Source organism: Myotis yumanensis, unplaced genomic scaffold (assembly GCF_028538775.1).
Source record: "Myotis yumanensis isolate MYYU_CA2020_CCGP unplaced genomic scaffold, mMyoYum1.0.hap1 SCAF_4, whole genome shotgun sequence".
NCBI classification, from domain to species: domain Eukaryota; kingdom Metazoa; phylum Chordata; class Mammalia; order Chiroptera; family Vespertilionidae; genus Myotis; species Myotis yumanensis.
The window spans coordinates 99,263,305-99,287,183 of record NW_027223755.1 but is presented as its reverse complement, the minus strand read 5'-3'; the positions used below and the strand labels follow the sequence as shown (position 1 = coordinate 99,287,183).

At 45.0% G+C, this 23,879-nt stretch overlaps 1 protein-coding gene across 1 annotated transcript in view; it reads left to right on the top strand.

Annotated features, from left to right (window-relative positions):
* Positions 1–3,453: 3,453 nt before the first annotated feature.
* CUNH16orf96 (chromosome unknown C16orf96 homolog) overlaps positions 3,454–23,879 on the top strand; it is a 50,718-nt gene continuing 30,292 nt past the window's right edge. Inside the window, exons 1-2 of the mRNA XM_070413076.1 lie at positions 3,454–3,525; positions 15,545–16,347. Of these exons, the coding sequence (XP_070269177.1) occupies positions 15,886–16,347 (462 nt within the window). The 5' untranslated portion in view covers positions 3,454–3,525; positions 15,545–15,885. The remainder of the gene's footprint in view (positions 3,526–15,544; positions 16,348–23,879) is intronic.

Here is a 23,879-nt window from a genome sequence, read left to right as displayed (position 1 = left end):
CCTTCCGGACGACCTTCCAGACGAAGTGGTGGTTAGAGGGAAGCCCGGGTCCCAGGTGCCAGACGGAATCTGGTGCCGGCAGCCGGGGGAAGGAAGGCCTACTCTTGCATGAATTTCATGCATCAGGCCTCTAGTAGAATATATATTCCATTGCTGTAAGGAATATATCTTCTATATCTTACAAGCAAGGTCTTGTTCTGGAAATATACAGACTGGAATAAAGCCCAATCTCTGTTCTCAAAGTGAACACAGGTCAGCTAGGGAGACTAATATAATAGCTTGTGCTGAAGACTTCAAAACAAAGTGCTTTGAGAAGTTGAGTGGGGAGTACCCAGAGGAGGGAGGCTTCAGAGAGAAGAGGGACATTGAAGTTGGGACTTTAAGAATGTGTAAGAATTCTGTGGATAAGGGCACTCCAAGGAGGGAGAACTGCTTTTGCAAAGTCCCAGAGATATGACATGCACAATGTCTCTGGGAAAATGAAAACTCTTCGTGTGTGTGTGTGTGTGTGTGGGGGGGGGGGGGGGGTTGGGTAGCACAATACCTCAGAAACAGAGTATTATTATTTAAAAAAAATTATCTTTATTGTTGAAAGTATTACAGATGTCCCCCCTTTTTTCTCATTGATCCCCTCTACTGAACCCCCTGAAAACTGTTCTTTATGGCTGGATTGTAGGGTGTGAAATGAGGTTGTAGAGGATGGGAAAAGAGGATGAGGGTCTTAGAGACCAGTCTATGAAATATAGCATTTATCCTGTTTAGTAGTGATGGGGAACGTTGAGACTTTTAAGCTGTGCTATGACCAGACCTGTGTTTTAAGCAGAGCATTCAGGCAGTGTGAGGAGAGTGGAAATAGGAGGCAGAAAGACCCAATGAGGAGAAAGGACTCTAGGACAGATCCAGGAAAGACCCATAGAGACTGACAAGAGGGTCAGAGAAGAAGGAGGACAAAGGGTAGTCCACAGTGTCCTATGCAGTAGAGGTCAAGTAGAACAGGACATGCAAACCTTACCATCCCAAAGGCTGGGTAAAAATTTGCTGACCCTCCAGAATCCACCAAATTGCAAAGGGTTTGGGAGCCAGTGAGAGCTTACAATGTACTGAGATGGAGCTAGGTTCAAGTCTTGGGCCACATCACTGTATGGCCCTGTTAAAAAATACTTCAATTTTCTAACCACAAAATGGGAATGAAGATAATGCCAGCTTCATAGGGTTGTTGTGAGGATGGAATGGCTGACTGCAGTTAGTTCACTTTACATGGTGCTTGGCATGTGCTGGCACTCATGTTGTTTTATTATTAGTATTTGTTATCCTTAGAGTGCTCTCGGCCTCAGTTCCCTCCCTTACAAAAAGAGCTGCCATTTCCCGCTTGCTGTTAATAGGAATCAAAGAAGAAATGAGATGATAGAATTGTATTTGCACTTAAAGCTAAAGGCAAATGTTCCCCAAAAGATTAAACGTGACTCATCATACATTCTACTCCTAGGAATAAGTCCAAGAGAATGGAAACATGTACACATGAAAACCGCAGCATTTGTTCATATTCATAGCATGAATGGTCACGTTCACTAATGCCAAAAACGTCAAAACACCCCATCAGTTGTGGTTTATCCATACAATGGCATATTGTTCAGCCATAAAAAGGAATGAAGCTCTGACACCTGCTACAACATATGATGAACCTTGACACATGATGCTCAGTGAAAGAAGCCAGGCATATAAAACCACGTACTGTACGATTCTATTGATATGAAATGTTCAGAATAGGCAGATCCATAGAGACAGAAAGATTAGTTGCTGCCTAGGCCTGGGGGAAACGGGGGGAGGGGGTGACTGCTAACGGGTGAGGGTTTTTCTTTTTGGGGTGATGAAAATGTTTTAAAATTGATTGTCATGATGTTTGCACAACTCTGTGAACATACTAAAATGGGTAAATGTGAATTATATTTAAGCAGTTTAAAAAACAAAAAAATAGGGAGAGGCTGTACACAAAGCAACTTGGAAGAATTCAGACACATGATGAATAAGGCAAGCAACTCTGTATAGAGAGGGGGTGGTCTTATCCGTGTTATTTGCTGTAAAGCCTCATGGGGCTCATCTGAGACCAGAAGCCCATGACTGTCCCAGGAAGTGTCATTGGCAGTCTTGTTTTGTAACTGCTGTGTCACCTTTTCCTGGAGAATGTTCAGTTTCTATAGTCACCTCCCCTCCACACAAACATGCACACGTGGCTGCTTCCATGTCACCTGCCTCCTCCCTGGCCTCCGAGACTCACACCTTTACTACAAAGCCAGCTGCCCTTTATTTTTAGTCTGGATTTTAACATAACTGGGGCACTGGAGCACCTTAGACCCAGCACACCTTCAGTGACAGGTTTCTTTGCACCTGGTCAGGTTTTTCTGCCATCAGCACATCCTCCTGCGGCAGGATGAACACTGTTTGCCTTCAGTGGGGCTGGTCCACGAGGTTCCTGAGAGCTGTTTGTCTCCCAGGTTGTGCAGAAAACTGCCCAAAGGTCTTAGCTGGTTTTACTCAGTGGATAGCGCATCGGCCTGCATACTGAAGGGTCCCGGGTTGATTCCAGTCAAGGGCTCATGCCCTGGTTGCGGGCTCGATCCCCAGTAGGAGGCATGCAAGAGGCAGCTCATCAATGATACTTTCTCATCATTGATGTTTCTATCTCCTCTCCCTTCTTCTCTGAAATCAATAAAAATATATTAAGAAAGGAAGGGAGGGAGGGAGGGAGGGAGGGAGGAAGGGAGGGAGAAAGGAAGGAAGGGAGGGAGGGAGGGAGGGAGAGAGGAAGGGAGGGAGGGAGGGAGGGAGGAGGGAAGGAAGAGAGGGAGGGAGGGAGGGAGGGAGGGAGGGAAGGGAGGGAGGGAGGGAGGGAGGGAGGGAGGGAAGGGAGGGAGGGAGGGAGGGAGGAGGGAAGGAAGGAAGGGAGGAGGGAAGAAAACTGCCCAAAGGTGGGGAAGGGGGGCCTCCTCCATTCTCTCTACAACAAGTACCATCTGCTGGCAAAACGATGGCACAGGGACATGGCGAGTTCTTTTGTTTCCCTTCTTGGCTTGGAGTCCACATTGCAGAGGGCTGGGGGAGTGTTCATCCGTCTAGTTTAGTTCTCTTAGGCCAGAATTTAAATTAGCCCTAATGGATAAGGCATTGGCCTCCTAAATTAGGCCAGATTCTTACATTGAGACCTATAAGGAAAAGGACACGTATTTTCAGTATTGAGCTTGATACATTTTCACGAACCTCACTTATTAGTGCAACCAGCACCAGGTTAAGAAGACACAGAGTGTGACCATCCTCCCAGCAGCCTCCTCTGTGCCCCCTTCTAATCACTGTCCTCCCACAAGGAGTCACTAGACCAACTCCTACGAATAGTTTTGTTTTGCCTGTTTCTGTATCTTCTGTTACAGGTTGGAGCCCGTTGGAGCGTATAGTGTGCAGCTTTTGTAATGCAACGTTCCAGGTTACTAAAGGAGTTCCGGCCACTGCGGCAGAGCCTGAGCATCATGAAGGGTAAGTCTCTCCTCCCACAATCCTCTGCCTCCTCCTTAGCCCCTTCCTTCCATCAGGCTGATTCATCATTGGTTTGAAAGCCTCAAACAAAATCATGTGATCATTTGGGGAGTTTCAGTTAACATCCCTGAGCACTTACCTTGTGCCATGCACCAGGGTAGGCACTTTACACACATTCCTCTCTTCATTCCCACCAGGAGCCTATGCACTGAATGGAGGATGTAGCATGTTTAGAGTTGCAGAGCCAGTGGCTAGCAGGCCCCAGCTCTTGTGATTTGACTGATGGTCTCCTGACTGCTCAAGTTGCTCTCCAAAGCTGATGGGAGGCAGCACATACGAGGTGAGAGGAAGCTGTCATGCTCAGGCTGTTCTTTGCAAAAATCTGTCTTTACACCCAGCACAGGACAGGAAGGAAGCCCGCCACCCTGTGGAATCCACGTTGTTGGATCATTGATTTGTTTGAATTGTTGCCGATTCCCAAACCTTTGAAACAGAATAGCACTCTTAACAGAAGCATACAAGGTGATGCATATTCACCAAATGAACACACCAATGTGTCCATTTCCGGCAACTCTGCCTCATGCCATCTTCGAAGCAAGAGGTCACCCCAGAGTCACCACGCTCCTGACTTCTAACAACAAAAATTAGTTTTCTCCTCTTTTGTCCTTTTTATAGAAGTGGATTCATATAGGATGAGCTCTTTTGTATATGGCTTCCTCTGCTCAGTTTTATAACTGTGGACATCATCCATACTGTTACACATAGTTGTTAGTATTCGTTCTCATTGCAGTAGGATAATCCCTTATGTGCATATAGCACAGTTGGTCTGTTTTGCTGTTCAGGGACATCTGGGTAATTCCCACATGGGAACTGCTGGCTATTATGATATTGCTGTCACAGGCATTCTGGTGCAGGGTGTGACTATATTTCCGTTGGATGTCCATCGAGGGGTGGAATGGCTGGGTCGTAGCGTGTGCATATGTTCAGCCTTGTAGACCTAACCACGTTGTTTCCCCAAAGTGCTCCTGCCAATTTACACTCCACCAGAGCATGTGACCATTCTGCTGGTCACAGCATAACCAACACTCGGTATTGCCAGACCTTCAAATTTTAGTGTTAAATGATTCTAAACAGAAACATGAATGATTTCAATGTTAACGTCTATTTTGTAATATTTCTATCATGGCTCATGAGACTTGACAGCTCCTTTGCACCTGTTATCCATTTAGCAAACATTTACTGAGCCCCTACTATTTACTGGACTCTGTGTTCTGGTGCTAAAGAGACAGAGAAGAAGACCAAAGATCTCTGTTCTGAAGGAGCTCCAGGAACCTCTTTAGGTCTCAGCTCAGATGTCACCTCCACAGACACCTGAGCACCTGCCACCATTGTCTTTTCGCCTGCTTCATTTTCTTCATATCACGTAACATCATTTTAAGTACTTTATTTATCTGTTTGTTTAATTGTTTGATGTCTTCATGAGGGCAGGACTCTTGTCTGTTTGATGTTCTCTAGTTCCCAGAACAGTTTCTGGTACATAGTCAACATTCATTAGACTCTTTGAGTGAACAAATGATTGAATAAGTGATAGGCAGGATGAGAGCTGAGATCTTAGATTAAAGTACTGGCCATGCCACTTAATAGCTATGTGTAAAAAAAAGCTGTGTGGCCCTGGCTGGTTTGGCTCAGTAGATAGAGTGTCAGCCTGCGGACTGAGGGGTCCCGGGTTCGATTCCTGTCAAGGGCACGTGCTTAGGTTGCGGGCTCAATCCCCAGCCCCAGTCAGGCACATGCTAAAAGCAACCAATCAGTGTTTCTCACATCGATGTTTTTCTCTTTCACTCTCTCTCCCTCCCTCCCACTCTCTCTAAAAATCAATGGGAAAACTATCCTTGGGTGAGAGTTAACACACAAAAAACAAGCAAACAAAAAAATGGGCAAAGGACTTAAGTAAACATTTTTCTGAAGAAGGTCTACAAATGGCCAATAAATACATGAAAAGATACTCAACATCACTAGTCATTAGGAAAATGCAACTCAAAACCACCATGAAATATCATCTCACACCCATTAGGGTGGCTTTATCAGAAAATAGGAAGTTCTGATGAGGACGTGGAGGAATTGGAACCCTTGTGCACTGCTTGTGAGGATGTAAATTGATGCAGCCACTTGGAAACAGTATGGCAGTTCCTCAGAAAATGAACCATAGAGTTACCAAATGATTCAGCAACTCCACTTCTGAGTTGGAAAATTGAAAGCAGGAACTTGAACAGGTATTGGTACTCCTGTGTTCATAGCAGCATTATTCATAACAGCCAAAATACAGATGCAACTCGGGAGTCCATCATCCAGCGACATATGAATGGATAAGCAAAATGTAGTATATGTATTTTGGGATATTACTCAGCCTAAAAAGTAAGGAAACTGCCCTGCTTGTATCTCAGTGGTTGAGTGTCATCCTGTGCACCGAAAGGTCACGGGTTCGATTCACAGTCAAAGACACATGCCCAGGTATGGGCTTGATCCCTAGTGGGGGGCGTAGAGGAGGCACCTCATCATTGATGTTTCTGTCCCTCTCTCCTCTCCCTTCTTCTCTCTGAAATCAAATTTTTTTTTTAAAAAAAGGAAGGAAATTCTGACAAATGCTGCTACGTGGTTGAATCTTGAAGACTTTATGCTAAGTGAGATAAACCAGTCACAGAAAGAGAAATACTGTATGATCCCACTTATAATGAAGTACCTAAGTAGTCAAAGTCATAGAGACAGAAAGTAGAATAGTGGTTGCCAGGGGCTGGGGTGAGGACTGGGGAGTTGGTCAGAGAATTGAAAGAGCTCCTGTGAGTTGAGGTGAGAGGTGGGCTGAGCCATGCAGCATACAGACCACATCAACTGGATTGTCTTGTCCTAAGCAAAGGACGTCAGGGCTGGCAGTGGACAAGAAGGGGTGTGGGTGGAATTGGGAGATATTTAGGAGGAAATGTCTGATGAAGGATGTGATACGAGTGATTGGGGGGAGGAAGATTGCCCCAGATCCCTGGGAATCTTTCAGAGGCCCTGGAAACCTCTTGTCTGAGGTCTTGTTAAGGAAGCTGGACAGTGCCCTGTCCAGGTCAGTGCAAATGTAAACTAATACTTTATGCCCCCCCCCACCCCCCGCAAGAAGAAATTTGGGCACCTGCAGCCATCCCTCCCACTGGGACATACCCTCCTGGGTGAGTGAGCCTCAGGAGGCACGGCGAGTTCACGCTCTGATTTACTATAACCTCCTAGACACACACTGTCCTTCAGCACTGAGTTCTGTTTGTGTTTTCCTGACTGTGACATTTAGCCAGCCTTACAAAAGGGCACTTTAGACCAGTTTGGATTTCTTGGTTACAAGCAACAGGAACTTACTCTGGTTACCTAAGCAGAAAAGGACTTGATTTGAAGGCCATGGTTGCTCTCAGAATTATATTCCTTGGTTAAGGAACCCAGCTCAGGTTGGAACCAGAAAGCTGGGCGTGGGCCTGGGGACACACTGCTTGGGAATGTGAGTACGCTATCGCCCAGGGACCCAACCACTGGACCCTCGACCTTTCCATCTGCCCTTCCCTTTCCATCTGCCCTTCCTCCTGTGACATAAGGGCTCTTAACCCAGTTTGAGAGCTGAGAAAGCTGAGGCTCAGGGAGGTAAGTGGCTAGAATCAGATATCTTCCCTCACATGTTCAGTGGTTGAGTCACTGTACTTCCACCCCCACCCCCCAGACTGATGCTTACCCTATGGCCCCACAGCTTCCCGAAGGTTAGTCCAGCCAATTTGCATTTAAAGAGGCTTTTTAAAAAGTATGTATGCGTAGACCATGGACACAGATAATAGTGTGGTGAAGGCCTGGGGTGGGGCATGGGCCAGGTGGAGGGAGGCAAAAGCGGGGAGAATGGAAGAGTCTGTAATACTGTCAACAATTTTAAAAAAAGACTTTAGCCCTGACCTGTTTGGCTCAGTGGATAGAGCGTCGGCTTGCGGACTGAAGGGTCCCGGGTTCGATTCCGGCCAAGGACATGTACCTTGGTTGCGGGCACATCCCCGGAGGGGGTGTGCAGGAGGCAGCTGATCGATGTTCCTCTCTCATCGATGTTTCTAACTCTCTATCCTTCTCCCTTCCTCTCTGTAAAAAATCAATAAAATATATTTTAAAAAAATAAAAATAAAAAAAGACTTTACATTAGAGGCCTTGCCCATAATAACGGTTATCACCGAAAATAATTTTTATAGTTTTATAATTTTTTATAGTTTGTCCTACTTATAGGGCTGGACAAACTTCTAGTTACTGAACATCTGCTCTTATTATCCTGCAAGGACCTTTCTCCCCTCTGAAGTCCCAGGTGCCTGAGCTCAGAATGCCAGACATGCCTGATTTTCCCTTTCTCTCTCTGAACCTCTCATGTGTGTGGGGTCTCTGACTCGCTCAGATATGTGGGGTTCTCATATGTATGTAGGCAATTAAATTGGATTGTTTTTTCTTGTTAAAAAAAAAAGTATTGGTCCTGAAATTCAGAACCAGGGACAGCAGTTGCCTTGTTAATTTTTCCCACCTAACCACAAATGAGATTGAGGTGGGAGGGGAGATCTGATTGGATTTTCAGCTTCTGAGTAGCGGGCAAGCTGCCTGCATCTGTTATGAAATCCCCCACCTCCGGCTTCACCCCCATTATAAATAAGTAGAATGTCTAATGCGAGGCAACCAGAAACAGCAGACTCTCAGCACAACCTCTTCTTAATCCTTCACCAGCAGTCCTTCCTCCTGTCAGTTCTTCCTGGGGTGAGAGAGGAAAGGTCACCTGGTTATCATTCGTAACTATTTATCCAGCATGAAAAATGGCTTTCTGGGTCCTGGCCAGGTAGCTCAGTTGGTTAGAGAGTTGTCCTGATATGCTAGGATCTCGGGTTCAATATCCGGCCAGGGCACATGCAAGAAGCAACCAATGGGGAAAAGAAAAACAAAAAACCAACAAGGAGCAACCAATGATTGTATAAATAAGTGGAACAATAAATTGATGTTTCTCCCTTTCTCTTTCTCTTTTTTTTTTTTTTTTAAAAAAAAAGGCTTGTCCTGACAAAGCAGAAAAATGACACTTTACATAACTGATTTAATGTCTGACCTCAATTTATTTGGAAGAAAAAAAAATGCTACTTTTGTTTCCAATCCTGTCAATTGGCTTTTGGCTCCAACCAGCCATTCAAAGAATATCCCAGTAACAAGCTCATCCCGAAATGTCTGAATTAGGGTTCTGCCATCAGAACTGAGGAGTGCCAGGCCACAGCTGCTGTCTGTTGACCTAAGAGCAGGGTCCTCCCTGGGGCCAGCAAATCTCCAGGAAACCGGGAACATCCTGTGGCATGGCCTCGTGGCTTCTCCCACACAGCAGCCAGGTCTTTAGGCCTTTCATTTTTGTAAGAACTAGTTTATTTCCGGAACTAAAATGACATGATTTTTTTTTTAAGCTAGTCTGGTCTGAAGGGAGAACCTGAGACTGAGATTTTTAAAAAATATATATATTTATTGATTTCAGAGAGAAAGGGAGAGGGAGAGGGAGAGATAGAAACATCAATGATGAGAGAGAATCATTGATTGGTTGCCTCCTGCACGCCCCACACTAGGGATTGAGCCCGAAACCCAGTCATGTGCCCTTGACCGGAATCGAACCCGGGACCCTTCAGTCCGCAGGCCGACGCTCTATCCACTGAGCAACACCAGCTAGGGCTAAAATGACATGATTTTTAAAGTTAATGGACCCTTTCAAGTCTAACACATTGGCTTTTTCCTTTTTGCATTTTTATCATGTGTTTCAATTTAGCAGCATCAAATCACCTGCGACGTACACAACTTTCCAAAATCTTACCATATTGTAATGTAAACTGAATGAGTGCATGTGTGTATATAGATGCATTGGTGGTATAAGGTACACGACCAGTTTGGTGGGTAGGATGGGAGCAGACCACACAAGGGTGTGAGTCTCAGGGGTATCTTTGGGAGCCATCTTGGAGGCTGGCTTCCCCAACAACCCTATTTAATTAGTGCCCATCCCCCATTTTCATTTTGTCTTGTTTTATATGTTTCTAATTCCTATCACTACCTGAAGTTATTTTATTTCTTTGTTGTAAAATAAGAGTGTATCTCCCTCCTCCCCCCTCCCCCCCAGATCAGACCTCCTCTGACCTGCTCACTATGGTCTTTTCTGCACTTAGGGACAGACAGCACCTGGCGCCTAGTAGGTGCTCAGTAAACGTTGGTTGAAGGAAAGAAGAGTCAGTGTCAGGCTGAGTGCCGGGTGCCAGGAAGCATATCAGTATCTTGTTGGCTTGTAGCCTCTACCTTGAAGGCCTGAGACTAGATTGGGCTCTTTGAGCTGAGTTCCCACCTCTCTGAACTGTTGGAACCTAAGCTATTTAGTAGCTTCTTTTTCTTGGATCCCAGAGGAACCCATTCCCTGGGCCCCAGGAGCTTCCAGCACTGACTGTGGTATTTCCGTAAATGCCCGTGCCCTGTCTTCAGAGTAAGCTGGGCAACTAGTAACTGACACTCCACCTTCTGCAGGACACCTGAAGTGGAGACCTCCCCAGACACAGGAATGGTTTTAGATGCTGGCTGGTCATCTCTCCAGAATGACAAAGAGCCATTACTCCCCCTACCCAGTTTAGCCCCCAATGACCAAGAATTGCTTCACATTCCATCATTCACATGTCTTTGTAAGGCCCCTGCGGAGCCCCTTGGCCTGGCCTCACACTCACCTCTCCGGCTGTGTGACTGTACTAAACTACCCATTTCTCCTGATCGTCCCTTGCCAAAGTAGGAAAGTCTTGCTTATGATTCCATAATAATATAGCTCCACAATCCTTTGTCTGAAGTTCCAAAATCCAAAAAGCTCTGATCACTGCAAGGTTTTTTTGTAAGTTGGCAGGGCCAGCCTCTCCAACCAAGACCATCAGGAACCTACTGTAGTTGAACAAAGGTTTACTGACTTGTTGCCACAAGGTGTTCTGATAGGTCCCTTTCACTCTGCTGGAGTGTGAGAGACTCCTGCTCTAGACAGGTGAGATCAACAGCAGTTATTAGCCACATATACTCACAGAGCAGGGAGAGGACAGCACAGGGCAGGCAGGGCCACTCCGGTGTCATCAGTAACAGAGTGAACCAGCTGGGGCTGTGGGCTGCAGGCTTTGTAGTAAGGGAGTGGGGCGCCCCCTGGTTCCTCCAGGAGGAGGTGATTGGCTTGTTTGAATAGTTTCACAAGCTGGCAGGGAACTGAAGCCCCTCAGATTGCGACTGGGGTGGAGTGCAGCTGGTCTGGCTGGTGGGGGAACTAGCTGGGTGGGCAGCCTTTCCTGCTGGGTGGGGTTGGGGGGCATATCCAAAAGGAACAGGGGAACTCAAGGGCCCTGTGAGGCTCAAAGATGTCAAGGCAACCCTTGAATTTTCAACTCTTATGACACAGTGGGGAATCCAGGGACATCTCATAAGAGAGTTAGTTACATTAAAAAGACTTTAAGGATGGGATTTTGGCCCATGTTAGGTGACTGGAGGTGGGGGTGGGGGTGTTCTGGATTGGGTACTGTCAGGAACCAGGGCTAATTCTGTGATTGGATATTGTAATCAATCTTATCTAGAAGGCAGAAGGAATGACACAGATAAAGTTTTAGTTGGTCAAGAAGCAGTGGTCACTTGTGTTAGCCAGGATAGTGGGCTATCTGGTCACGTTTGTGGTTTGGACAGTATTCTTATTTTTGTCTGAGTTCAGACCTAATTATGACTGATCTTATCTTGGCCTTTCATGGGAACAGAGCGGCCCTGTTGGTTCTGGTGTTCTGTGAAATTGTTTATGTCCACTGGAGTGTACCAAGGCCCTCTTAAGCCAACTACAGAGCCTCTGATGCTTAGCCAGTTTCTGCTCTCAGGAGCTGCCTCCTCTTGCCCCCCCCCCCCCCCATAGCTAAGGGTGGGTGAAGGCAGTCCTCAGAACACTATGTACTATATCCAGAGCTTTGTCAATACCAGGTGTTGCTGGTCAGGAGGGTGTTCAGAGAACGTTGTCATAGCTGGGCTGCGATTAGACCCTCTGCTGTCTTGCAGAGTGAGTTGTTGAGTCCTCTCACAAGACAGCTGTTGCATTAAGACTCTGGACAGAATACATTGGCTACCAGTAACATGGGCCGTTATCAGAAATAGAACTGGCTATTGGGTCTAGCACCAGATCCTGAAGGCAGGGGCCTCAATTGCTGAACCCAGGCTATGAAAACACTACCCCCACCCAAGTCCAGCTGGTCTTTCCCTGGAGAGCCAGGTGGCTTTTTAAAAAGTACATATTTTTATTGAGGGCAGGGACAGGCTAGAAGAGGTCAATGGGGAAAAGGGGGGACATATGCAATACTTTTAACAATAAAGATTTTTTAAAATAGAAAAATATATATTTATTGATTTCAAAGAGGGAGAGAAATATGGAAACATCACTGAGGAGAGAGAATCATTGATTGGCTACCTCCTGCAGTCTCCCATTTGGGATCGAGCCCACAACACGGGCATGTACCCTGACTGGGAATTGAACCATGATCTCCTGGTTCATAGGTCGACGCTCAACCACTGAGCAACACTGGCTTGGGCAGGTGGCTTTTTTAAAAAGCCTAATCACAAACTGTTCTACTTTATCTGTGGTCTTTATTAAGTATTTACATCAGTGTAGCAAGAAACGTTTGCTTCTTGGTTAGCCAAGAAGAAAATCAGGGTTTCATGATCTGCTCATGAATTTACATTTCCCCTGGTTTGTTGGAGCAGAAGTTGTGTCATTGATGACATCTGCTAGGGCCGGAGACAGATTTTAGATGACTTTTTTCAGTTGTGTTATCCCTGCTGTGAGAACTGTGGCCAGAAGAGTGTACATGAAGAGTCGGTGATCCCTCTGGGAGGTTTCCCAGGTAGCCTATGCTTGCGTCTTTTTGGAGGTGTCTTTTCAGGGGAACATGATCCACTGAAGGGTTGGTAATTTTAAACATCTGGAAGTCTCTAACAATCATTTTGAATGCTTATTTTGAGTGTTCTGAGGACTGTGTTTGTCTGCCCTCAGCTATAGGGAGGTGGTGGCAAGAGGAGGCATTTCCTGATAGTGGGAACAGTGAGTGTGTGGCAGGTGGCTGTAAGTCCTATGGCCACAAAACAAGTGGTATCCAACATCCACCAGGATGGCTATAATAGAAAAGGCGGACACTAACAGGTGTTGGTGATGATGGGGAGAAATGAGAACCCTCATTTGCCGTGGGTGGGAATGTAAAATAATGCATTGCTGTGGAAAACAGTCTGGCAGTTCCACAAAGTGCTAATATACTGGTAGAGTTAGTTACCTTATGACGCAGCAATTCCACTCCTAGGTAGAGATACAAAATAACTGAAAACTTGTACTCAAACAAAAACTTGTATACTACTGTCCATAGCAGCATTGTTCACAATAGTTAAAAGGTAGAATTGTTCTAAATATCCATCAGTGGATGAATGGATATGCAAACTGGTCTATCCCTACAATAGAATATTATCTATAGTAATAAAAGGGTAATATGCTAATTAGACCGGACATCCTTCTGGGTGACCTTTCGGATGAAGCCGGAAGCCCGGGTGAGGGAAGCCCAGATCCCAAGTGCCAGAGGGAAGCTGGTGCCGGCAGCCGGGGGAAGGAAGGCAACTCTTGCACGAATTTTGTGCATCAGACCTCTAGTTCAGTTGTAAACGGAAATGAAGTGCTGACACATGCTACAACCTGGATGAACTTTGAAAACATTGTGCTAAATAAAAGAAATCAGTTACAAAAGGTCACATATTCAGTCATGTGAAATGTCCAGACAAATCCATAGAAACAGAAAACACATCAGTGATTGCCAGGGGCTGGCAGTTGGGGAAATGAAATGACTGCTAATGAATGCAACATTTCTTTTCAAGATGATGAAAATGTTTGTAAGTAGATTGTAGTGATGATTGCACGGCTCTGTGAATATAATAAAAGTTATTGAATTGTATACTTTATTTTATTTTATTTTAAATATATTTTATTGATTTTTTACAGAAAGGAAGGGAGAGAGATAGAGAGTTAGAAACATCGATGAGAGAGAAACATCGATCAGCTGCCTCCTGCACATCTCCTACTGGGGATGTGCCCGCAACCCATGTACATGCCCTTGACAGGAATCGAACCTGGGACCTTTCAGTTCGCAGGCAGACGCTCTATCCACTGAGCCAAACCGGTTTCGGCTACTTTATTTTTTTAATATATATTTTTTATTGATTTCAGAGAGGAAGGGCGAGTGAGAGAGAGATAGAAACACCAATGATGAGAGAGAATCATCAATTGGTTGCCTCCTGCACGCCCCCTACTGAGGATTAAGCCTGCAATCCGGGCATGTGCTCTTGACTGGAATCAAACCTGGGACCCTTCAGTCCACAGGCCGACGCTTTAGCCACTGAAACAAACCAGCTAGGGCTGAATTATATATTTTAAATGGGTTAATTGTATGGTATGTGAATTATCTATATATATAAAAGCCTAAGTGACCATTCGACTGTTCAACCGGTCACTATGACACACACTGACCACTAGGGGGCAGAAGCTTCAACCAGTAGGTTAGCTTGCTGCTCAGGTCAGGCCAATGAGGACTGGGAAAGACAGGACAGATACACCCTAGAGCCCGTCTGTGGTCCCTCTCTGGCCCTGATCATGCACTGGTGGGGTCCTGGATTGTGAGAGGGCATAGGCCAGGCCGAGGGACCCTACCAGTGCATGAATCTGTGCACCATATCTCTAGTATCTCAATAAAGCTGTCACAAAAAGAAGTAGTATCTAAGTAGGGCCCAGACAGAACTGAGAATGTATACATTTATCACAATAGGAGTGAGTCTCTTTTTTCCTCTCAAGGTGGGTAAATTCCTTCAGTGGAATTAAGCAGTTATGAAGAGTGTCTGAAGAGAACAAACTGAGTATTGTAGCACTGAGAGTCCCAGCATCAGTTTCTGTTATTCCGAAGAAGTAGGTTTTGCAGCTAAAGTAGTAAAGGCCTCAGCAGAAGCATTTGTTGACGTTAGGTCAAGAACCTGTTAGTAATAAACAACATTCCTGCAAAGGTCCCTACATTAAATTCAGACGAGTCTCCTGAGCTCCTTCTCCCTTGGCCATGATCACTGGCAAGACTAGGATACTGGGAAAGAAGTCTTTGGGTCCACACGGGCCTGGCACTTTAATGGAGCATTTCTATAGGCCCCCCCCCCCCCCCCCCCCCACACACACACACACTGCTTCCTGGCAACTCCACATGGGAGGTTTTATTTCCCATTTAGCAGGCAGGGAAGCTGAGATTCAAAGAGGTTAAGTAATTTATACATGGTCACACAGTTGCTGAGAAAGTCATGTGCATGAACCTAAAGTGGACAGGCATCCACTGTTTTTTCTGTGGGGAAGCTAACTCAACCCCTGGGGGGGGGCGGTGCTCATGCTGTGTGCTGTGTATAAACAGTGTGTACTATATGCCAAGAATTTTGGGGTGGCCCAGGAGTGGGGGGGAGGGCTCCTGGGGTTGAGTCAGGGCTTCCCTTGCAGGCTTCCCTAGGAGACCAGGACCAGCAGGCTGCCATTTTCTTGCCTGAAAATTGACAAAAGCAGGGCCTGAATATATTGCAGCCCAGGCAGCCTTCAAGTTCTACGGCAGCTGACTCATGGCCATGTCCTTAAGGCTTTAGAGCATTGGGGTCTTGATGAGTCCCAGCTCAAGGAGGAGCACAGCAGAGTTCAGGAGGTCACTCATGCCTCTGGGGGTTAGGGAAGGGGGGCAGGGACATGCAGAATTCAGAACTGAAGAAAGCCACTACGTCACGCACTTTTCAACTTCCTGCTCCAGAAATGAACACCTGTGTGGCCTTTGGCCACTGTCCCACAACCAGCAGCTCTTCAGGTTCTGTTCCTGAAACCTGGGCTTTCCTAACTCCAAGAACTTTCCTGTTCTGATTCTAGAAACTTCTGAGGAGCGAGCTGCCTCTCTGTCACCTTCCCGGCATGCTTCTTGGAAAGGATCATTGGGTCTTACATAATCAAAAGGCTTGAATTAAAAGAAACAGCCGTTTGTTCAAACATTCATCAACTATTAACTGAGTACCTCCTCTGCTGCACTCCAGACCCTCGGAAGCACGCCCACTGCCAGGTTCTTTGGTATCCTAGCAACCAAAAACTCTCATCTGAGCTCTGGCCAGGACAGAGGCCATTTTCCCCCTGACTGCCGTGACTTATAGCCTCTCCGGGTCTCTGAGCATTTGTTTGTGCAGCTCGTGGTCCACTGAAGGCCACCACTCGTCCCCATGGATGCCCCAAACCCCAGCTCGGCTGACCTCCCTGGCAATATGATCTTCTCGCTCTCGTTCTCTGAGCTGGTCAACATTGCCATCCCACAGTGTGGTGTGGTGAACTTCAAGGCCCTGCATCTGGTGCTCCATGGCATCCTGGAGCACATCAACATGGCTGAGCTCAAGAAGTCCCTCTCAGGGGATGAGGACTTCCTCCAGACCTCACCGAACACGTTAATGCTCCAGGAAGGAGATGGTCAGCCCACCGTCCAGCCCCTGAAGAGGCTGAGCAATGTCTTCGACCACGTGGTGAACCGTATCGAGAGGATAGAGAGCCAGCTGACCATGCTGCATGAAATGCCTTCCACCTCCATGCTGCTGGAGGGCAGCCAAGGGACCAACCGGCCTGCCCAGGAACTGTGGCAGCTGATAAAGCTCCGGAAGATGGTAGAGGGCAATGAAGAAGCCTTAGAAAAGGTAACCCACCTGGGCTCCTCCCAGGCATCACACCTCCTATTCCCTGTGTCCTCTTGTGATGGGTCCCCCCCCATTTGGGAGTAAGGCAGAACCAAAGTTTCAAGCTTGCATTCATCGTCAAGTACTGAGAAAAGAAGCCAGACACAAAGATCACATATTGTGTGATTCCAGTTGTATGAAATGTCCAGAATAGGCACACGCATCGCGACAGAAAGCAGATTGGTGGTTGCCACGGCTGTACGGAGAGGGGAATGAGGAGTGACTGCTTATTCGTTACAGGATCTCCTTTTGGGGTGTTGGATATGTTCTGGCACTAGATGCTGCATTGTGAATGCACAAAATGCCACTGAATTATTCTCTTTAATGTAGTTTATTTTATGTTATATGAATCTCAATAAAAAATAATCGAGGACCTCCCATGAGGGAGGCATCATGGTAGTCATGGCAAATAGGAGTTCATATTCTAGCAAGGGTGACAGACAGAACGCAAGTAAATAAAAATCTACAGGAACTAGCCCTGTGAAAAGTGGGAAGAAGTATTATCCTGCTTTATATGTGAGAAACTGACACTCAGAAATGTTCATTAATTTGCTGATGTACTGCAGCAAGTGACAGTGGAGCAGGGAAGGTGCTGAGGCCTCTGACCCGGGGCCTGCCTTGGACCATGTGCTCTCCTGCCTCCCCATTCAGCACATGGTTATCCATCAAACCTATAGTCCTGGAGAAGACTTTGCATCTTGGGGAATAAGTACCCTGCCCTGTCTCCTGTCATTTTCCCATTGATAGAAGTGATGGTTGCAAGTGAGCACAGTAGTGCCTGTGGGTCAACCTCCTGGGCACTGAGGACATGGTCTCAGGGGATAGGAGTCAGCAAAGGCCACAAGCCAAGACCACCCGGCCAGAGAGTAAGACAGCATGGCAGGTATGGCGGGCACAGAAAGGAAGGGCTTACTGATGCCAGGTAAGCTAGACACCTATCTTTGTTAGCTCCTTTCATCCGGATGGATATACAGGATGGAGAACACCCATCACATGGAGAAGCCACTCTGAGGCACGTGCCATAAAGAGAACTGGGAACAGAGCTTTGGGGGAAAGGAGTCAGGTTTAAGGCACTTGAGATGGTTCTGGAAAGGTGACAGAGATGGGAAGGGGCCCTTTCTAGAGAAGCAAGTGGCAGGAGCCAGCACAGGGCACACTGGGGGCAGAAAGAGACAGTCATATTGGCTGATCCCCAGAGGAGGGTCACGGACCATGAGCTGGAAGGCAGGCTAGGGTCCTCAGGCATCCTCAGGTGCCAGGGGGAAGCATTTGTTCTTCGTCAGTCTTTCCTTTTAGGGTCAGGATGTGAGCTAAGCCACCCTAGAGAAGGCTGGCCTGGCCTCAGGGGATAGGAGTCAGACACCTATCTTTGTTAGCTCCTTTCATCTTCACAGCACCTCTGGAGGCAGGTGTTATTATTATCACAAATTTATAGATGAGGAAATGGAGGCACAGAAAGGTTAAGGAACCCACTCGGTGTCACAGTGTTAGAAAGTGGGGACTTGCCAGTCTTGGACAGAGTGGGTCAGTGAAAGGCATAGGTATGTGGGGCACTGAACATGCTGCCACTTCCCAACTGGAAAGGGTGGGAACTTGGTGATGGTTTCCTCCTCCCCGGATTGTTGCAAGAATTAAAACTAAATGAGATAATGCATGGGAAGTATGCTTAGCACAGAGCTCCACATATTCTAGGTGCCCAGTAGTGATCACTATTATTATGCAGAGATTTGAACTGAGCAGGAAACGGAGGTGGATTGGGGCCTCAACAAAATCAGGCACCCAGAGCCCTGTGAGAACACGCCTGGTGTCTGTCAGAGAGGAGAGAGCCCAGTCTGGCCAAGGTGGGCTGATGCCAGGCAAGAGAGGCAAATTGACAATATGGATAAACTGTAAGTCATCGTGCTGAGTGGAAGTGGACAGACACAGAGACCACATATTGCATGATTCTGTTCATATAAAACATCTGGACTTAGAGATAGAAAGTGAAATAGGCTTGCCAGAGGCTGGGGGGTGGGGGCAATGGGAGTGACTGCTGATGGATCTAGGGTTTCTTTGGGGGTGATGAAAATGTTCTAGATAGAGGTGATGGTCGCAAACCTTGTGAATGTACTAAATGCCATTGAATTGTTTATTATTATTATTATTTATATATATATATTTTTTTATTGCTTAAATTATTACAAAGAGTATTACATATTTCTCCTTTTCCCCCCCGCCCTTGACAATCCCCTGGCCTCCCCTACCCCCCAGTGTCTTATGTCCATTGGTTATGCTTATATGCATGCATACAAGTCCTTTGGTTGATCTCTTACCACCACCCCCCGCCCCCCCCCCGCCCCCCCCTCCCTGGCCTTCCTGCTGTAGTTTGACAGTCTGTTCGAGGCAACTCTGCCTCTGTATCTATTATTGTTCAACAGTTTATAATGGTCTCTATTATCCATGAATGAGTGAGATCATGTGGTATTTTTCCTTCATTGACTGGCTTATTTCACTTAGCATAATGCTCTCCAGTTCCATCCATGCTGTTGCAAGTGGTAAGAGTTCCTTCTTTTCTACAGAAGCATAGTATTCCATCGCGTAGATGTACCACAGTTTTCTAATCCATTCATCTGCTGATGGGCACTTAGACTGTTTCCAAATTTTAGCTATGGTGACTTGTGCTGCTATGAACATCGGGGTGCATATATCCTTTCTGATTGGTGTTTTTGGTTTCTTGGGATATATTCCTAGAAGTGGGATCACAGGGTCAAATGGGAGTTCCATTTCCAGTTTTTTGAGGAAACGCCATACTGTCTTCCATAGTGGCTGCACCAGTCTGCATTCCCACCAGCAGTGCACAAGTGTTCCTTTTTCTCCACATCCTCTCCAGCCAGCACTTGTCGTTTATTGATTTGTTGATGATAGCCATTCTGACAGGTGTGAGATGGTACCTCATTGTTGTTTTGATTTGCATCTCTTGGATGATTAGCGACTTTGAGCATGTTTTCATATGTCTCTTGGCTTTCTGAATGTCCTCTTTTAAAAGGTGTCTATTTAGGTCCTTTGCCCATTTTTTGATTGGATTGTTTATCTCCTTTTGTTAAGTTGTATGAGTTCCCTATAAATGTTGGAGATTAGGCCTTTATCAGATATAATGTTGGCAAATATGTTCTCCCATGTAGTGGGCTTTTTTGTTGTTTTGTTGATGGTTTCTTTTGCTGTGCAGAAACTTTTTATTTTGATGTAGTCCCATTTGTTTATTTTCTCTTTAGTTTCCAATGCCCTAGGATCTGTATCGGTGAAGAAATTGCTTCGGCATATGTCTGAGATTTTGTTGCCTTTGGATTCTTCTAGTATTTTTATGGTTTCCTGTCGTATATTTAAGTCCTTTATCCATTTTGAGTTTATTTTTGTGTATGGTGTAAGTTGGTGGTCTAGTTTCATTTTCTTGCATGTATCTGTCCAATTTTCCCAACACCATTTATTGAAGAGACTGTCTTGACTCCATTGTATGTTCTTGCCTCCTTTGTCAAATATTAATTGAGCGTATTGGTTGGGGCTGATTTCTGGGCTCTCTATTCTATTCCATTGATCTATATGTCTGTTCTTGTGCCAGTACCAGGCAGTTTTGAGAACAGTGGATTTGTAATACAGCTTGATATCTGGTATTGAGATCCCACCTACTTTGTTCTTGTTTACTTTATTATTGTTATGTATATTTTACTGCACACACACACAAAACAGAGATTAGCAGAATTAACCTTAAAAAAAAGTTCTACCTATATGCTGTCTACAAGAGACACATTTTAACAATCTTTTTATATATTTTAATTTTTATATTTATTTCAGAGAAAAAGGGAGAAGGAGAGAGAGATAGAAACATAAATGATGAGAGTGAATCATTGATAGGCCACCTGCAGGCCGCCTACTGAGGATGGAGTCTACAACCCAGGCATGTGTCCTGTCCAGGAATTGAACTGTGACCTCCTAGTTCCATAGTCGGCAAACTGCGGCTCACGAGCCACATGCGGATCTTTGGCCCCTTGAGTGTGGCTCTTCCTAAGCCTTAGGCATACCCTAATTAAGTTAATAACAATGTACCTACCTATATAGTTTAAGTGTAAAAAATTTGGCTCTCAAAAGAAATTTCAATCGTTGTACTGTTGATATTTGGCTCTGTTGACTAATGAGTTTGCCGACCACTGTCTAGTTCAGCCGTGGGCAAACTACGGCCCGTGGGCCGGATCCTGCCCGTTTGAAGTGAATAAAACTAAAAAAAAAAAAAAAAAGACCGTACTCTTTTATGTAATGATGTTTACTTTGAATTTATATTAGTTCACACAAAACTCCATCCATGCTTTTGTTCCGGCCCTCCGGTCCAGTTTAAGAACCCATTGTGGCCCTCGAGTCAAAAAGTTTGCCCACCCCTGGTCTAGTTCATAGGTCAATGCTCAACCACTGAACCATACTGGCCGGGCAACAAGAAACACATTTTATTTTTTATTTTTTATTTTTTTTAAAAATATATTTTATTGATTTTTACAGAGAGGAAGGAAGAGAGACAGAGAGTTAGAAACATCGATGAGAGAGACATCGATCAGCTGCCTCCCGCACATCTCCCACTGGGGATGTGCCCGCAACCCAGGCACACGCCCCCGACCGGAATCGAACCTGGGACCCCTCAGTCCGCAGTCCGACGCTCTATCCACTGAGCCAAACCGGTTTCGGCAAGAAACACATTTTAGATTCAAGGACATAAATAGGTTGAAAGTAAAAGGATGGAAAAAGATATTCCATGTAAGCAGTAACCAGAGGAGAGCTGGAGTGACTATGCTATCAGACAAGATAGACTTTAAGACAAAAATTGTTATAAAGACAAAGAAGGCTGCATCGGTGGCTGAGGACAGGTTATGGAGGACCTCGGAGGCCAGAGAGGTAGACACAAGTGTCCAAGGGGCCAGCCCCTGAAGAGCAGCATGCCCCTTGCCTACCTTGATGGATGAAGGCTTCTAAAATGTATGAGTCTGCATTCCCACCAGCAGTGAAGGATGGTTCCTTTTTCTCCGCATCCTCTCCAGCACTTGTTTAGTTGATTTGTTGATGATAGCCATTCTGGAAGGTGTGAGATGGTACCTCATTGTCGTTTTGATTTGCATCTCTTGGATGATTAGTAACTTTGAGCATGTTTTCATATGTCTCTTGGCCTTCTGTATGTCCTCTTTCGAAAAATGTCTATTTAGGTCCTTTGTCCATTTTTTGATTGGATTTTTTATTGCCATCTACTGAGTGTGAAACCTATCTTATGTTTTTTATTTGCATTTCCTTGGTGTCTAATGATGTTGAGTACCTTTTCATGCGTATGTTAGCCATTTGTATATCTTTGGAGAAATGTCTATTCAGCTTATTTGCCCTTTTAAAAAATATATATCTTATTGATTTTAGAGAGAGAGAGGAAGGGAGAGGGATAGAGAAATAGAAACATTGATGAGAGAGAAACATCGATCGGCTGCCTCCTGCATGCCCTCTACTGGGGATCCAGTCTAAAACCTGAGCGTGTGCCCTGACCAGGAATTGAACCAGTGACCTCCTGATTCATGGGTCAATGCTCAACCATTTAGCCACAGCAGCCAGGCTATTTGCCCATTTTTAATTGGGTTATATGTCTTTTTATTGTTGAGTTGTAAGAGTTCTTTATATATTCTGGATATGTGATGTCAGGTATATGATTTGTAAATACTTTCTGTCATTCTGTGAGTTATCTTTTCATTTTCTTGAAGGTGTCCTTTGATATACAAAGTTTTAAATTTTGATGAAGTCCAATTTATCTCTTTTTCTTTTTTTCCTTTTTTTTGGTGGGGGGCGGGGAGGGAAGGGGTATCTCTTATGCTTTGGTGATGTATCTAAGAAACCATTTGCCTAACCAAAGTCATGAAGATTTACTCCTATGTTTTCTTCTACAACATAGGAGTAAATAGTGTATAGTTTATCTCTTTTAAAAAATATTTTTATTGATTTCAGAGAGGAAGGAAGAGGGAGAGAGAGATAGAAACATCAGTGATGAGAGAGAATCATTGATTGGCTGCCTCCTACATGCCTCCTAATGGGGATCAAGATGCAACCCAGGCATATGCCCTTGACCAAAATCGAACCTGGGACCCTTCAGTCCACAAGCTGACACTCTATCCACTGAGCCAAACCAGCTAGGGCTAGTTTATCTCTTATATTTAAATCTAGGAACCATTGTCGGTTAATTTTTGTATACCAGTAGTATATGGTATCCAACTTCATTCTTTTACATGTGGAGAGCCATCTGTTCACTGTTGAAGACTATTCTTTCCCTGTTGCTTTGTTTTGGCACTTATTGAGAAATCAATTGACTGTAAATGTGAGAGTTTATTTCTGCATTCTCAATTCTCTTCCATTGATCTTCATATCTTTCCTTATGCCAGCACCACACTGTACTTTGTAGAGAGTTTTGAAATTAGGAAGTTTGAGTCCTCCAACTTTGTTCTTATTCAAAATTGTTTTATGATTCTGAGTCCCTTGCATTTGCATATGAATTTAGGATGAGATTGTTGATTTCTGCAAAAAAGAACCAAATGGCACCTTGGCTGGTGGGCTCAGTGGTTAGAGTATCAACCTGTGCACCGAAGGGTTGTAGGTTTAATCCCTGTCCCAGTCAGGACACATGCAGGAGGTGACCAATCAATGTGTGTCTCTCATATTGATGTTTCTCTCTCTCTCTCTCCTCTGTCTTTCCCTCCCTCTCCCTTCCACTCTCTATGGGAATCAATGGAAAAAATATCTGTGGGTGAGGATTAACAACAACAACAACAAAAGAACCAACTGGCATTTTTATAGTATAGGGATGCTATTTGTTCATTTATTTATTTATAAATCAGCTTTATTGATATGTAATTCACATACCATACAATTCACTCACTTAAAGAGTATACAATCCAGTGGTTTTTAAGAATTGAATATATACAACCGTCACCACAGTCAATTTAAAAATATTTTTATCACCTCAGCCCACAAGGGGGTGCACCAAGAGTGTCCACCTCAAGTAATTGGGGAGGCTGAGCCACTGGGCCCTATAGGACACTTAGCACAGAAAGCCACTCTATCGACACATCAAAGCATAAAAAAATGTGGAGACAAAGGAACAGGACACAAATGACAGAAATGGAGGAAAGCAAACTACTGGATATAGAGTTCAAAACCACACTTTTAAGGTTTTTCAAGAATTTTCTAGAAACAGCTGATAAACTCAATGAGAGCCTCAAGAAATCTAGTGAGACCCTCGAGGTTGTGATAAAGGACCAACTGGAAATTAAGCATACACTGACTGAAATGGAGGATATTATACAGACTCCCAACAGCAGACTAGAGGATCGCAAGAATCAAGTCAATGACTTGAAATATGAAGAAGCAAAAAACACCCAACCAGAAAAGCAAAATGAAAAAAGAATCCAAAAATACGAAGATAGTGTAAGGAGCCTCTGAGACAGCTT